We start from the raw sequence: 11,494 nt of genomic DNA, 5'->3' as shown, positions 1-11,494 counted from the left end.
AGTCTGACGGTGGTCTGACCCCCTGGAGGGGTCCCACCTCCACGGACATCCAGGGCCCACGCGGCATCCCTCCCTGGACCTGCCACACGCCCCCTCCTCCCTGCCTGACCGTGGTGACCACCACGTATGTGATAAGGAGCCTCGGCCAGGCCCCTGGCCCTGCAGAGATCCGCTCCTTCGTGGCCCAGGAATCCGAGTTTAGGAGACGGTGTCCCAGCAAGCAGGGACGCTGGCTGAGCATCTGCGGTAGCATTTCCCACTCCTGGAAGGACGGCCTAGCATTCCAGGGAGTGTCGGGCCAGGGCCCGGGGCACCGAGGCCCTGAGACGGACGGGAGCAAGGCCTCCAGAGAAATGGGGAGCAGGGGGAGGTACACTGTGCGCTTGGCCTGAGTCCTGCCCTTGTGCCCGGGACCCGTGTGTGCCACGGGTCACACCTGTTCCTCAGGTCAGCCAGTGCCAGACCCTGGCCCAGGGTGACGAGACGGCCAGAGCCAGAGATAGACAGAGAGCCAGAGACAACAGAAAGACAGGAAGAGACAGAGAGAAAAGTACACAGAGGCAGCGTGCGGGGCTGACAGAACTGAGAGGGAGCCCCACTCCACTCCTCTGGGAAGCCCCGGAAGGGAGCCGAATCTGTCCTCAGAAACTCTGCCCCACCGGGCCCTGGCATCCAGAGCCTCAGGCCCAGGACAGTCGGGTCTCGGGCTCACGGCGAGCAGCTGCGAGTGGGTGGACAGTAGCAGGTGCGCCTGGTTCTTACAAAGGCACAGAACCACCTGTCACCTGCCTTCTAGCACCAAGTCTGGTCAGTCAGCGCCCCGGGCTCAGTGTAGCAGAGCAGTGGCTGGAGAGCACGTCCCACCTGAGGGGCTGTGGAGATGGGGCCGGGCGGGCAGAGCTAGGGAGGCCGGGAGGGAGGCTCCAGGATGCGTCAGGGAGTCCTGGACCCTGGGAGAGGTGGCGCCAGAGGAAGGGTCCCCGCGTGCCACGGGGCTCTGCTGCCGCCTGTGACCCATGGCTGAGCTGTGGAGGAGAAGCTGGGAGCAGCGCCGGGCCCGCCCGCCCTGCTCGCGGCTGTGGAGGGAAAGCCTGGACCTCGCAGTCACGCGGGCCGGTTCCGTTCTGCCCGGCCCCCAGCATGGCACCTGTCTCTCTCTTTCGGTTTCCTCTCCCACAAAAGGCAGGGTGATGACAGGTGCCTTAGAAGACAGGTTGGACTCCGACTATAGCTGCGACAGGTGACCACAAAAGGGGTGGCGTAAAACAGCGCAAACAGGAGTGCAGATGGTTCCCTGGGGCTAGAGTGAAGGGGGCGCTGGCTGCTGGAGCCCGCCCCTGGCTTCTAGAAGCTGCCCACAAGGCCAGCGGCGTCTGGCTGCATCCTTCTCACAGCGCTTGTCTCTGGCTCTCCCTTTCCCCATCAAGGACGCTCAGGGTGAGGCTGGGTCTGCTTGCACGAGGCAGGATGGTCTCTGCATCTCCGGGTCAGGTGACTCTGCCCAGGGCCCTGCTGCGCTGCCCGGAGCTGGGAGCTGGGGCTGCGATGTCCCTGGAGGGCCCGTTCTCTACTGCCCTGGACAAAGCTACGGGAGCCGGGGGCTCTGGACAGAGGGCTCGCTCAACCAGGATGGGCCTCTCCTCCGACGCTCCCCCTCCGGAACACTCCCCTGAGTGACGTGACACCGGAGCGTCTCCAGGTGGACCTCGTGTCCCAGCTGCCACTGCCGCTGGAGCTCACGCCCGTTGGTCTCCCTCTGGCCAGAGTTGTGGGGAAAGTGCCACCGGCGTCTGGAGCAATTTCCTAACAAGTCGAGAAGGAAAAAGTCAAACTCCAACACACGTGCCTTTGGGGAGGGGGTGTCCGGGCCCTTCAGGGTGGATGGGAGGCTGTCTGCCATACTGCTGGCGACAGCGACACAAGAGGGTGACGAACAAATGGTGGTTTCCCACAGGGCTTTTCCTGGAAGAAGACACTGGTGGGAAGTGCAGCCTCTGGAAGAGGCCTGGCAGCAGGTGGCCCCGTCCTTCGAGCAATGGTCCCATTGTGTGCCAACTGATTACCGCCAGCTGCTACACGAGGGAAGGTCCGCTGGGGGTTTTCCTCAAGGACTGGACGCGCATCACCGATATCCAAGAGGGGACGATGACTTTCTTCAGAAGAGTGATGTCACGGGCTTTCCCTGACCTCACGCCCGTAGTGGCCAACACTCCCCTCCGCCAACTTTTGTGAGCAGCATTTCTGCTTCAGTCTGGTGCGGTTCCGAACTTGGCCGCATAAACCCTACGGAACGAATCCCTTCTCAAAAATCATCTCATTACACTGATTCCCCCACGGGAGCTCCTAGCGGGGCCTCCAAACCTCCGGCTCTGTGATTGCCACTCATTTCTGCGAACCAAGGATGTGCTCATTGCCTCCGAAGTCAGCACCAAAAGGAGGTGGCCTTTGCCTGACCTGTCCCTCGCAGCTCAGAGTGGGAGCAGATCACGGTGGGAGACAGCGCCACTCAAGCTGGGAAGAGGTCTGTCCAAGTGCGGGGTGAGGTGGACAGTCTGTGGGGTTTTGCCACCCTCTCAGGGGCACACCTGCGATGGGGGCGGGGCAGTGGCCTCAAGAAGGGCCCGCGGCCAGAGGCTGTTTCCGGCCTCCTGTTCACACAACACGGCTGGCTGGCCTGCTTCTGGGCTGCTGGGAAGCCAAGTGACCACAGTCAACTTCGGCCCTCCCGGTGGCCAAGGACAGCGTCCAGTCTTTCTTGACACATGAGACATGGGTTTCTACGTCCAGAGCCATTACACTGACAGAAATGGGGTCCCCTGTCAGTCCACCACCCCCTGTCCTACTGGCCAGGCCCCAGGGGTGCGGAGGGTACTGTGCTGCGTTGGAGACCTGTTTGTGCGGAGTGTTGGGGTCTGGATTTTCACGTCCGATCCTGGACACGCCCCCCCAGCCTCCAAATCTTCCCTCCCTTCTCTGCCACCTTGCTGGAGCCCATGCCCGGCAAGGGCCCGGCCTTGCCCTGCCAGGGGGGACAAACACCAATTTGGACACCACAGGGAAGGGCGAGACTTTCTTGGAGGTTGGCCCTGAGACCCCATCCTTCCGCCGGGGCCAGGCAAACCACAGCACAGACTCCCGCTTCACCCCCCCCCAGATGCCACCTTCAGAGTGTCCTGGGCAGACATGGGGCAGGCTAGGGCGGCTGGCTGTCATCCTTATTAAAATTCTTCTTCAAACACTCCTGGGAGTGGCCTGCTGAAGATAAACTACCCCGAGAGAGTTCTTCACAGAAAGTGCTTTAATGATGCAATTATCTTCATTCAACTCAGAACGTCTTTATTACGTTAGAAAGGGGCAATCCATCTTGGTTTATAGAAGGCGCTGGCCTGGCCCCAGACACCGGACCTGGCCCTGGAGCCTGGTGTGAGAGCCCTTTCAGCCCTGCTTCTAAATTTGCATGGAGAAAACACTTTTTAATCGAGTTTCTCTGGCTGAGCCAGACAGTTAACTGTCCCCCAAAGCTGGATCTCATTAAAGCAACTTTGGTTTTTCAAAACTAAAAATATGCTGATTCACACTGCTGTTTCTGTGCTCTGGGATGTTAACCAGACAAGAAGTCGGTACAGGCCAACCCATCTCATGATCTGTTCCAAAACTTCAGGGAGACACTGCAGACGGAGGGTTCAGTGTTATGGCACAGAAGGCTTTTCAACCAGATTTGGTCCAGTTTGGGAAAAAGAATCTGAATAAGCACAGGTCTCTGTTGGGCCTCTGCTCCCACTTCTCGGAGCTGCGCAGGGGGAGGGGGGAATCCTATCTCCCCAGGAGCATCCCCCGCCCAGGAAGCCCAACCCACCGAGGCCCCTCCCCGCTGGATCTTGCCCTGGTCCCAGGTCCCGGTGGGCCTGGGAAGAAAGTGCTGATTGGGAGAGCCCGACAGTAAACACCGAGTGACCCAGTGACTCTGTGCTTGTCCCAAGCCCTGTGACCGAGTTGGTAAGAGGTCGCCCCCCCACCCCCACCCCTGTGCCCAGGGCCCTTCGACCCGCACCGATGGCGGCTCCTAAGCCCAGGCCGTGGGACACTCCGGCAGCACGATGGGCGGCCCCTGCCCGGGAGGGTGCTAAGCAGCTACAGGTGTCTGAAAAGCCACCCAGGGCCAAGGCAACTTCAAGGGGACAGAAGCAGAGTCGCCAGTCCGGGTTCGGGTCCGTCCTACGCGGCCCCCAGGGTTCGGAGAGAGGACCCAGGGTTCCAAATCCCGGCTGGGGCGCTGCAGAAGAGCGGCGGGGGAGCCACGGGGCCGACCCCGCCTCTGATGGCGCCGCGCGCTCAGCCTCGCAGGAACCGCGCGCGGTCAAGGCCGGTGTTCCCACGCCGGCTCCACCGAGGCCGCGACCGTCGTCGATTCCTCCGGGTGGGGGAGCCGAGGCCAGCTCCACGAGCTCCCCGGGGTGCCTCGGCCACCTCCCGGACCGGAGGAGCGCGGGCCCGGCCCGCAGAGCTCCGGGAGAGGCTGGCGGGCGCTGGGAGCGGGACAGGGGCACTGGGTCCCAGGAGGCGGGCCCACCCCTGCCTGTCCCTTCGGCCCTCCCAGGTCAGCGAAGCCAATGGACACCCAGGCTCGCGCGGCAGCGGCCGCGGCGATTGGATGACGGCGCATGAAAGGGGCACCGCCTTCTTATAGGGTTCCGCGGGCGGGGGTGCCGCCAAGCCCGGGTCGATCGCGCCGCGAGCCACCTTCTCGGCGCGCCGGCCGGGCCTCGCCAGCCCTGCGCCCGCCTGACGGCGCATGGCCCCGGCGTCGCTCAGCATGAACCCCGCTGGGCTCCAGACGTTCGGCGGGGGGCGCGCGGGGCCCGGCCCGCTGCCCTTCAGCGTCGAGTCGCTGCTGGAGGCGGAGCGCGGGCTGGACGCGGGGCCCACCGAGCCCCGGGAGGAGAGGCCACGGGGCACCGCGGAGCCCTGGGCCTGGTTCCCGCCGGCCGCCCGCTCGTCCTCCCCACGTAAGTGCCCTGTCTCTCGGTCCCAGGCAGCCAGGAGAGCCCCCGCCCCGGCCCGCGCTGGGAGGACGAGGGTGGAAAGGCCGCCGGCACCCCTAACTTCGCCAAGTAGCCACTAACGCGCCTGGCCTGCGCGCAAAGAAAAGACCGAACCCACCCGGGCCCCCTCGCGCGCGCCAATCCGGACGCGGAGCCCGAAGCCCTTGAACCCGCGGCTTCTTGGCTCAGAGCTTTTCCGGCGCCAGCGCCCCCCGCCCCCGTCCGTCCCCGCGACGGTTAAGTCCCGCTTCGCCAACTCCTCTCCCCAGTGCTCGCCGCTCAGTTCTTGCGGCCACCTCCCACCCAAGCCCCTCGCCTCTCGGAGTGAGCACGGTCCCCCCTCCCTGGAGGGCAGACCCCGAGTCCAGGGCCCCCCGCCCCGTCCCCCTGAGGCCTGCCTCTCTTACCCCAGCGCTTTCTGGGTCTCGTCGTGCCTCAGGGCCGCGACCGGCACGCGTAACCGGGCTCTGCCGGGGTTCGGAAGCGTGGGCAAGGGGCGCGCGCTGCTGGCGTCGGAGCATCCGCTGTGTGCTTGTCTCTCCTCCCAGGCGCCCCCAGCCCTCCGCCCTGCGCCCTCCGAAAGCACAGGACCAACCGCAAGCCGCGGACGCCCTTCACCACCGCGCAGCTGCTGGCGCTGGAGCGCAAGTTCCGCCAGAAGCAGTACCTGTCGGTGGCCGAGCGCGCCGAGTTCTCCAGCAGCCTGAGCCTCAGCGAGACGCAGGTCAAGATCTGGTTCCAGAACCGCCGCGCCAAGGCCAAGCGGCTGCAGGAGGCCGAGCTGGAGAAGCTGAAGCTGGCGGCCAAGCCGCTGCTGCCCTCCTTCGCCCTGGGCGCGCCCCTGCCCGGCCCCCCGGCCGCGTACGCGGGCGCAGCGGGCTCCCCGCCGCAGGCGCCAGGACTCGTCGCCGCGCCCGTCGCTGCCTACCGCATGTATTACCTGTCCTAGGGCAACGGGGGGCTGCGACGTGGGTCCCAGCGCCAGCGCGCCGGCCGCGTCCGTCCCGGCGCGGAACTCGGCCCTGGGTGGCCTCCCGGAGCCTCCGGTGCCTTTGTGTCTCATTTTTCCGTTTTTGTGTTTCCGCCGTCGTCGATACACGTGATGACCGATGCCTCGAGCGCACTCGTGGGCACTTACACACATTTTAAAACGGGGGTTAAAAACCCCGTGCCTCCCACACTTCCGTGAAAAGCGGTGAATGGTTTCGTGCAGCGCCCTCGGAGCTTCCCGTTTTGTGCAAACCGTGAGGCGTCGTGGGGTTTACTCCGTGGCGCGCTCCTGCGCCCCTAAACCGGGCAGCAGGGCGCTCAGAACTGGCTACGAGACTGAGGCCCGAACCGCGGGGGAGACAGTTTGGAGCCAGGGCCTTTAGGTGAAACTCACCAGCTACGTCCCCGGATGAGGTCTGGTGCCGTCCCGATCACATGGAAACCCGCACGCCCACTTTAGGGACCCCCCACACTTACGGTTTTCGTAGGGCGCGCCCAGCAGCCTGCGGTGAACTACTGTCTGGGGGCGTGCGTGGGGTCCACGTGTGGGGGTGGGTGCACGCGAGGGCGCTCGGCCGGGGTGGGGGAGCCCGCGGGGCGCGTCTGAGGAGGCGGGATGAGAGGGACCCGCGCGGCCCAGCCTGCTGCTTTCCCACCAGCAGGGTTAACTCGGGAATCGGGCGCCGAGTGAACTGGAAGAGGACGGTCCCCCGTTTGGACGGACTGCGCGGCGTCCCCAACACTCCGCTTCGCCTGGTGGTGGCGCGAAAACCCACAGGGCCCGCTTTCCGTTCGCTGCGGCCGGGGGTGGGGTGGGGGGTGGGGGGAGGAGGCCCGCGGGGGCAGCCCCCGTCCGCCCGCCCAACCCGCCCTGCAGCCCGTGGGGCCCAGACCGCGGGCGGGGGCTCCAAGCCCTGACCCCTGCGAAGGCTGCCCCGGAAACAGCGCAGGAACCTGCCCAAAGTCTCGTTACCTGAACCTGCCTGTCAGTAGCCATCATCCTCCCTAGGTTTCTGGGAAAACGAGAACTCACGATGGATTTAAAACAAAAAAAAATTTTTTTTTTAATTTTTTTTTCAACGTTTATTTATTTTTTGGGACAGAGAGAGACAGAGCATGAACGGGGGAGGGGCAGAGAGAGAGGGAGACACAGAATCGGAAACAGGCTCCAGGCTCTGAGCCATCAGCCCAGAGCCTGACGCGGGGCTCGAATTCACAGACCGCAAGATCGTGACCTGGCTGAAGTCGGACGCTTAACCGACTGCGCCACCCAGGCGCCCCCCAAAAAAATTTTTTTACATTTATTTATTTTTGAAAGACACAGAGACAGAGTGTGAGTGGGGGAGGGGCAGACACACACACACACACACACACACACACACACACACACACACAGAATCCGAAGCAGGCTCCAGGCTCCAAGCCATCAGCACAGAGCCCGACGTGGGGCTTGAACCCACCAACCATGAGATCATGACCTGGGCCGAACGAAGTGGGACGCCTGACCTACTGAGCCACCCAGGTGCCCCACAATGGATTTTAAAGGGACACCAACCCAGTTCCTGAAGTGCCAGCTGCTGAGGTGACCAGTGGCGACCAGACAGGGCCGGGAAGCCCCTTCCCCTTCCCCTTCCCCCTTCCCCGTGCGCACCACTGCCCCTGCAGTGTGCTGTTTACACTCACAACCCAACTCCAGGCACCATCCGCAAGGACACAGGTCTGTAAATACACCGGAGAGGGTGGCTGGGAGCTCACTGAGGGGCCGAGGGGCCATGCCCCCCAGTCTGGACACTGCCTGCGGGCCAGCACTTTGATCTGCTCAAATCTGAAGTACCTGAAAGTCAGGGCCAAATCGTACAGCCAGACAAGGCTCACTTAGCAAACAGTTTGAGGATCATGGTGGTCATTTGAGATACTCCAAGGCAAAGCTGACCAAGACACCAACACAAGGAAAACCACCACGAGGTGCCCACCGCCTGGCATCTGTCCACCGTCCCTTGGTCTCCACCCCAGCGGTGCTCTCGCCACAGAGCACGGCTCTGCACACATGGCTCCCAACACCACCCACAGTCTGGCTGAGCAGCCCCAACCCGGTCAGGAATGCTCAGTCAGCTTGCTAAGGTGTCTCTCCATAACCATTTCCAACCCACGATGCCTACCTGGGAGGTTCTCTGCCCAGGTCCCCTCACTGAGCTGGTCGACAGCCCTTTCAACTGACCAGGGCTTGGCACACAGACCACCCAAAAGTGAGCAAAGCTCTGTCGCTCCCCGCCCCCCCCCCCCCCGGCCCCAGCCAGGTGCCCTTGTTCCCGGGCAAGGCTGAAGCCAGCTTGTGAAGACCAAGACTTTCTGCTCTTCTGGAAAAGGGTACTGCCCTGGGGCAGACGTCTGTCCCTCCTCGAGACTTCTGCTGCCTGTCTGCATTCCCAGGGAGGACTCGGGTCCCTGCATGTCCTGGCCCGGACCCCAGCTGTGTGGACCTGAGGCCCTCCTCCAGCCAGTGTGTCCCCCGTAGGAGGTCTTGAGCTTGCCAGAGCAACTTGGAAGGGCTCATCCATCGGGAACATGCACAGAGGCCTGGGGCCTCTGCCACCCCAGTCTCAGGACCCACATCCCCGAACTCCAGAGTCGTGCCCCACCCCTGCCTGTGCCCTCTCCGTGCTTCACACCCAGGCGCTGCTGGCGGACTCAGAGACAGCAGCCCTGCCTCTGGGAGGCCAACTGGACGAGGGGGACACGCCCCTTTGAGGGTGCAGGGGACAAAGAGAGGGTCGAGCTGTGCAATGGCATGGACTGTGGGTGACCCCTGGTAGGGCCAAACCAGGGGGTGGGACCATGGAGACCGCAGACGGTGACCCAGCCCCCAAGCCTGGGTGTCTCATCAGCGTCATTAAACAAGTGACATAACAAATAGGCCTGGCGGTCTGGGTGACGCGAAGCCCTCTGAGCCCCGGGAGCCAACCCTGAGGCTCCGAAGTCAGGGTCCTGCTGGCGCAGTGACGAGGTTCCGGCCCAGGCGCTCTCAGAACCCCTGCTGGGCACCTACAGTAGCTGCAGGCACCCCTGCAACAGCAGCGCCTGCTGGGGTCAGAGGGCGCTGCTCCGGCCCCGGCCCCGGCCCCGGCCCGGCCCCCAGGTCCTGTGTCCGTGGGCCCCCAGGGTGGAGCGGGTCAGATCCCAAGAATCACAAGGAAGCAGTCTGGAGGGCAGAGGTTCCTCGTGGGCTTCCGAAAAGGCAACACTGGGCACTTCTCAGGCTGGGTCATGGGAGTGGTGTCTACTGTCCCTTCCGGGACATGCGATCTCACATGTGCTTTCGTCCCTATGAGCTGTTTCCTAACAAGGAAATGCTATTTTCTGTCAAGTAAAACGATGGACGTGTAAATACTAACACAATTCCCGCATCGCCTGAATTGCCCTGTGACCTGCTCCGTGGACCCATCCCGGTGCCGGGCAGGCTCTCCTGGACTGGGGCACGGCCCCAGCACGGCCCCCAGGCTCCGATCTGCGCGTGCTCCCCGGCTCCAGGATAGTATTTCCGAGGATGTGGGCTGTGCTGGTTTTCTGATGTGATAACACACAATGCTAGTCAGATGGCCTAAAAGTTCTGGGACTTTCATTTTGACTTTTACTGTTTATTTATTCATTTCAAGAGGGAGAGCACAAGCTGGGGAGGGGCAGAGAGAGAGACTCCCGAGGAGGCTCCCCACTGTCAGGTAGAGCCTGACATGGGGCTCGATCTCATGAACTGTGAGATCAAAACCTGAGCTGAAATCGAGTTGGACGCTCAACTGACCGAGCCACCCGGGTGCCCCTTCATTTTGACTTTAAAAGAAGTGTCGTCTCCTTCACCAAAATACAGGGTTTTTGCTATTTCTGATATTCTCCATTATGTGCTGTATTCCGTGGATTAGGCCATTCGGAAAAATAAGCGTGTAGCAATTCGCCGACATGACCAGCACTGCAGCACAGCATGGGAAGCAAGGGGGAGGGAAGCGTGTCTGGGGCGCGTGTATGAAAACCCCACCAAACAGCTACACTCTTCCTTGAAACGCTGAAGGTGCTATTTGTTCTGAAGGTTGTACTTTGAAAATTTGTAGACTGCGGAACGATGCACTCACCCTGCCCTCGCTGAAGCCATTTTTGCAACTCGGGATGGTGCGTGCAGCTCCCAGAGGGAGGGCCCCACGACCCCAGGAGGCCACGGAGGCCACGGGGCACGAGCCGTTCCTACTTTGTTGAAGCAAATGTTTGGGCTTTCTGCTAAACGGAGCTGAAACTAAACACCGCACACACCTGACCCTCTTCTTGTTTCACTGGGCAGGTGACCACCTCCAGCATAAGGGTGCACAGAAGTTGCCAGAAGGGGTATCTTTGCCTCATTCTTGATTTAAAAAAAAAAATTTAACGTTTATTTTTTGAGAGACAGAGACAGAGCATGAGCTGGGAAGGGGGCAGAGAGAGGGGGGATGTCACAGATTCTGAAGTGGGCTCCAGGCTCCCAGCTGTCAGCACAGAGCCCGACGCGGGGCTTGAACCCTCCCACTGTGAGATCGTGACCTGAGCCAAAGCCAGCCGCCTAACCGACTGAGCCACCCAGGCACCCCCACCTCATTCTTGATTTTTAAAGGAAGTATTTTTTTAAATTTTTTAATTAAATTTTTAATTTTTTTTAATTTTTTTTTTTTTTTTTGAGACAGAGAGAGACAGAGCATGAACTGTCAGGGGGAGGGTCAGAGAGAGAGGGAGACAAAGAATCCGAAACAGGCCCCAGGCTCTGAGCCGTCAGCATAGAGCCCGACGTGGGGCTTGAACTCACGGACCGTGAGATCATGACCTGAGCCAAAGTCGGAGGCTCAACCGACTGAGCTACCCAGGCGCCCCTAAAGGAAGTATTTTTAACCCCACCACAAGCATGCTAGGTGTGGTGGGTGTCTTGAAATACCTCTCCAGGTGACTGTGGTTCCATTCCACAGCTAGTTAATACGAAGTTTTTTCCTCCATGAATGTTGTCTTTTGTCAGATGCTTTTTCTGCACATATTGAAATGATATGATTTTCCCTTCATGCTGTTAACATGGTGTATTACAGTAACAGATTCTCCAGTGTTGAGACAAGTGTGAACTCCTAGAATAAACCCGTGGAGGGGGGAGCTTTTGACACATTAAATTAAAAAAAATCATAAAGATAATAAATGATAGACTGACCACATAACTGTAAAGAACTTACGTACAGCAAAATACCGTAACATGAAGTCCACAGCAAATCAGGAGAAACATGTAAGGTGATCTGCTTGGGGAGAGGCGGCAGGGTGATGTCCTGTCCTCTGGAAGCCTGGCCTGCTTTGCAGTGCCGCAGGAAACCTCTGGGGCACCCCCCCCCCCCCACCTGCCTGCCCACTGCCCACCTGCCCGCCCACCTGCTGTGGTCTAACTGGACCACTTCACGGAGAGGCTGCCTCTT

General features: G+C 61.3%; 1 protein-coding gene across 1 annotated transcript; it reads left to right on the top strand.

Moving 5' to 3' along the window:
- The first annotated feature begins 4,697 nt into the window (after positions 1-4,697).
- On the top strand, positions 4,698-7,087 carry LOC122493414 (homeobox protein MSX-3-like). The gene is made up of 2 exons (XM_043597963.1): positions 4,698-5,006; positions 5,591-7,087. The coding sequence occupies exons 1-2, from the start codon at positions 4,793-4,795 to the stop codon at positions 5,989-5,991; spliced, it is 615 nt and encodes a 204-aa protein (XP_043453898.1). The 5' UTR covers positions 4,698-4,792; the 3' UTR covers positions 5,992-7,087.
- The last annotated feature ends 4,407 nt before the right edge of the window (positions 7,088-11,494 follow it).

Source organism: Prionailurus bengalensis, chromosome D2 (genome assembly GCF_016509475.1).
Source record: "Prionailurus bengalensis isolate Pbe53 chromosome D2, Fcat_Pben_1.1_paternal_pri, whole genome shotgun sequence".
In the NCBI taxonomy this organism is placed as follows: Eukaryota; Metazoa; Chordata; class Mammalia; order Carnivora; family Felidae; genus Prionailurus; species Prionailurus bengalensis.
Note: the sequence above shows the minus strand (reverse complement) of the source record. Positions and strands in the feature narration are given on the sequence as shown.

Bases quoted from the DNA above. Each gene is read 5' to 3' on its own strand.
- LOC122493414 (XM_043597963.1), top strand. From the start codon at position 4,793: ATGGCCCCGGCGTCGCTCAGCATGAACCCCGCTGGGCTCCAGACGTTC. The intron at 5,007-5,590 runs GTAAGTGCCCTG...CTCTCCTCCCAG, and splicing joins CGCCCGCTCGTCCTCCCCAC to GCGCCCCCAGCCCTCCGCCC.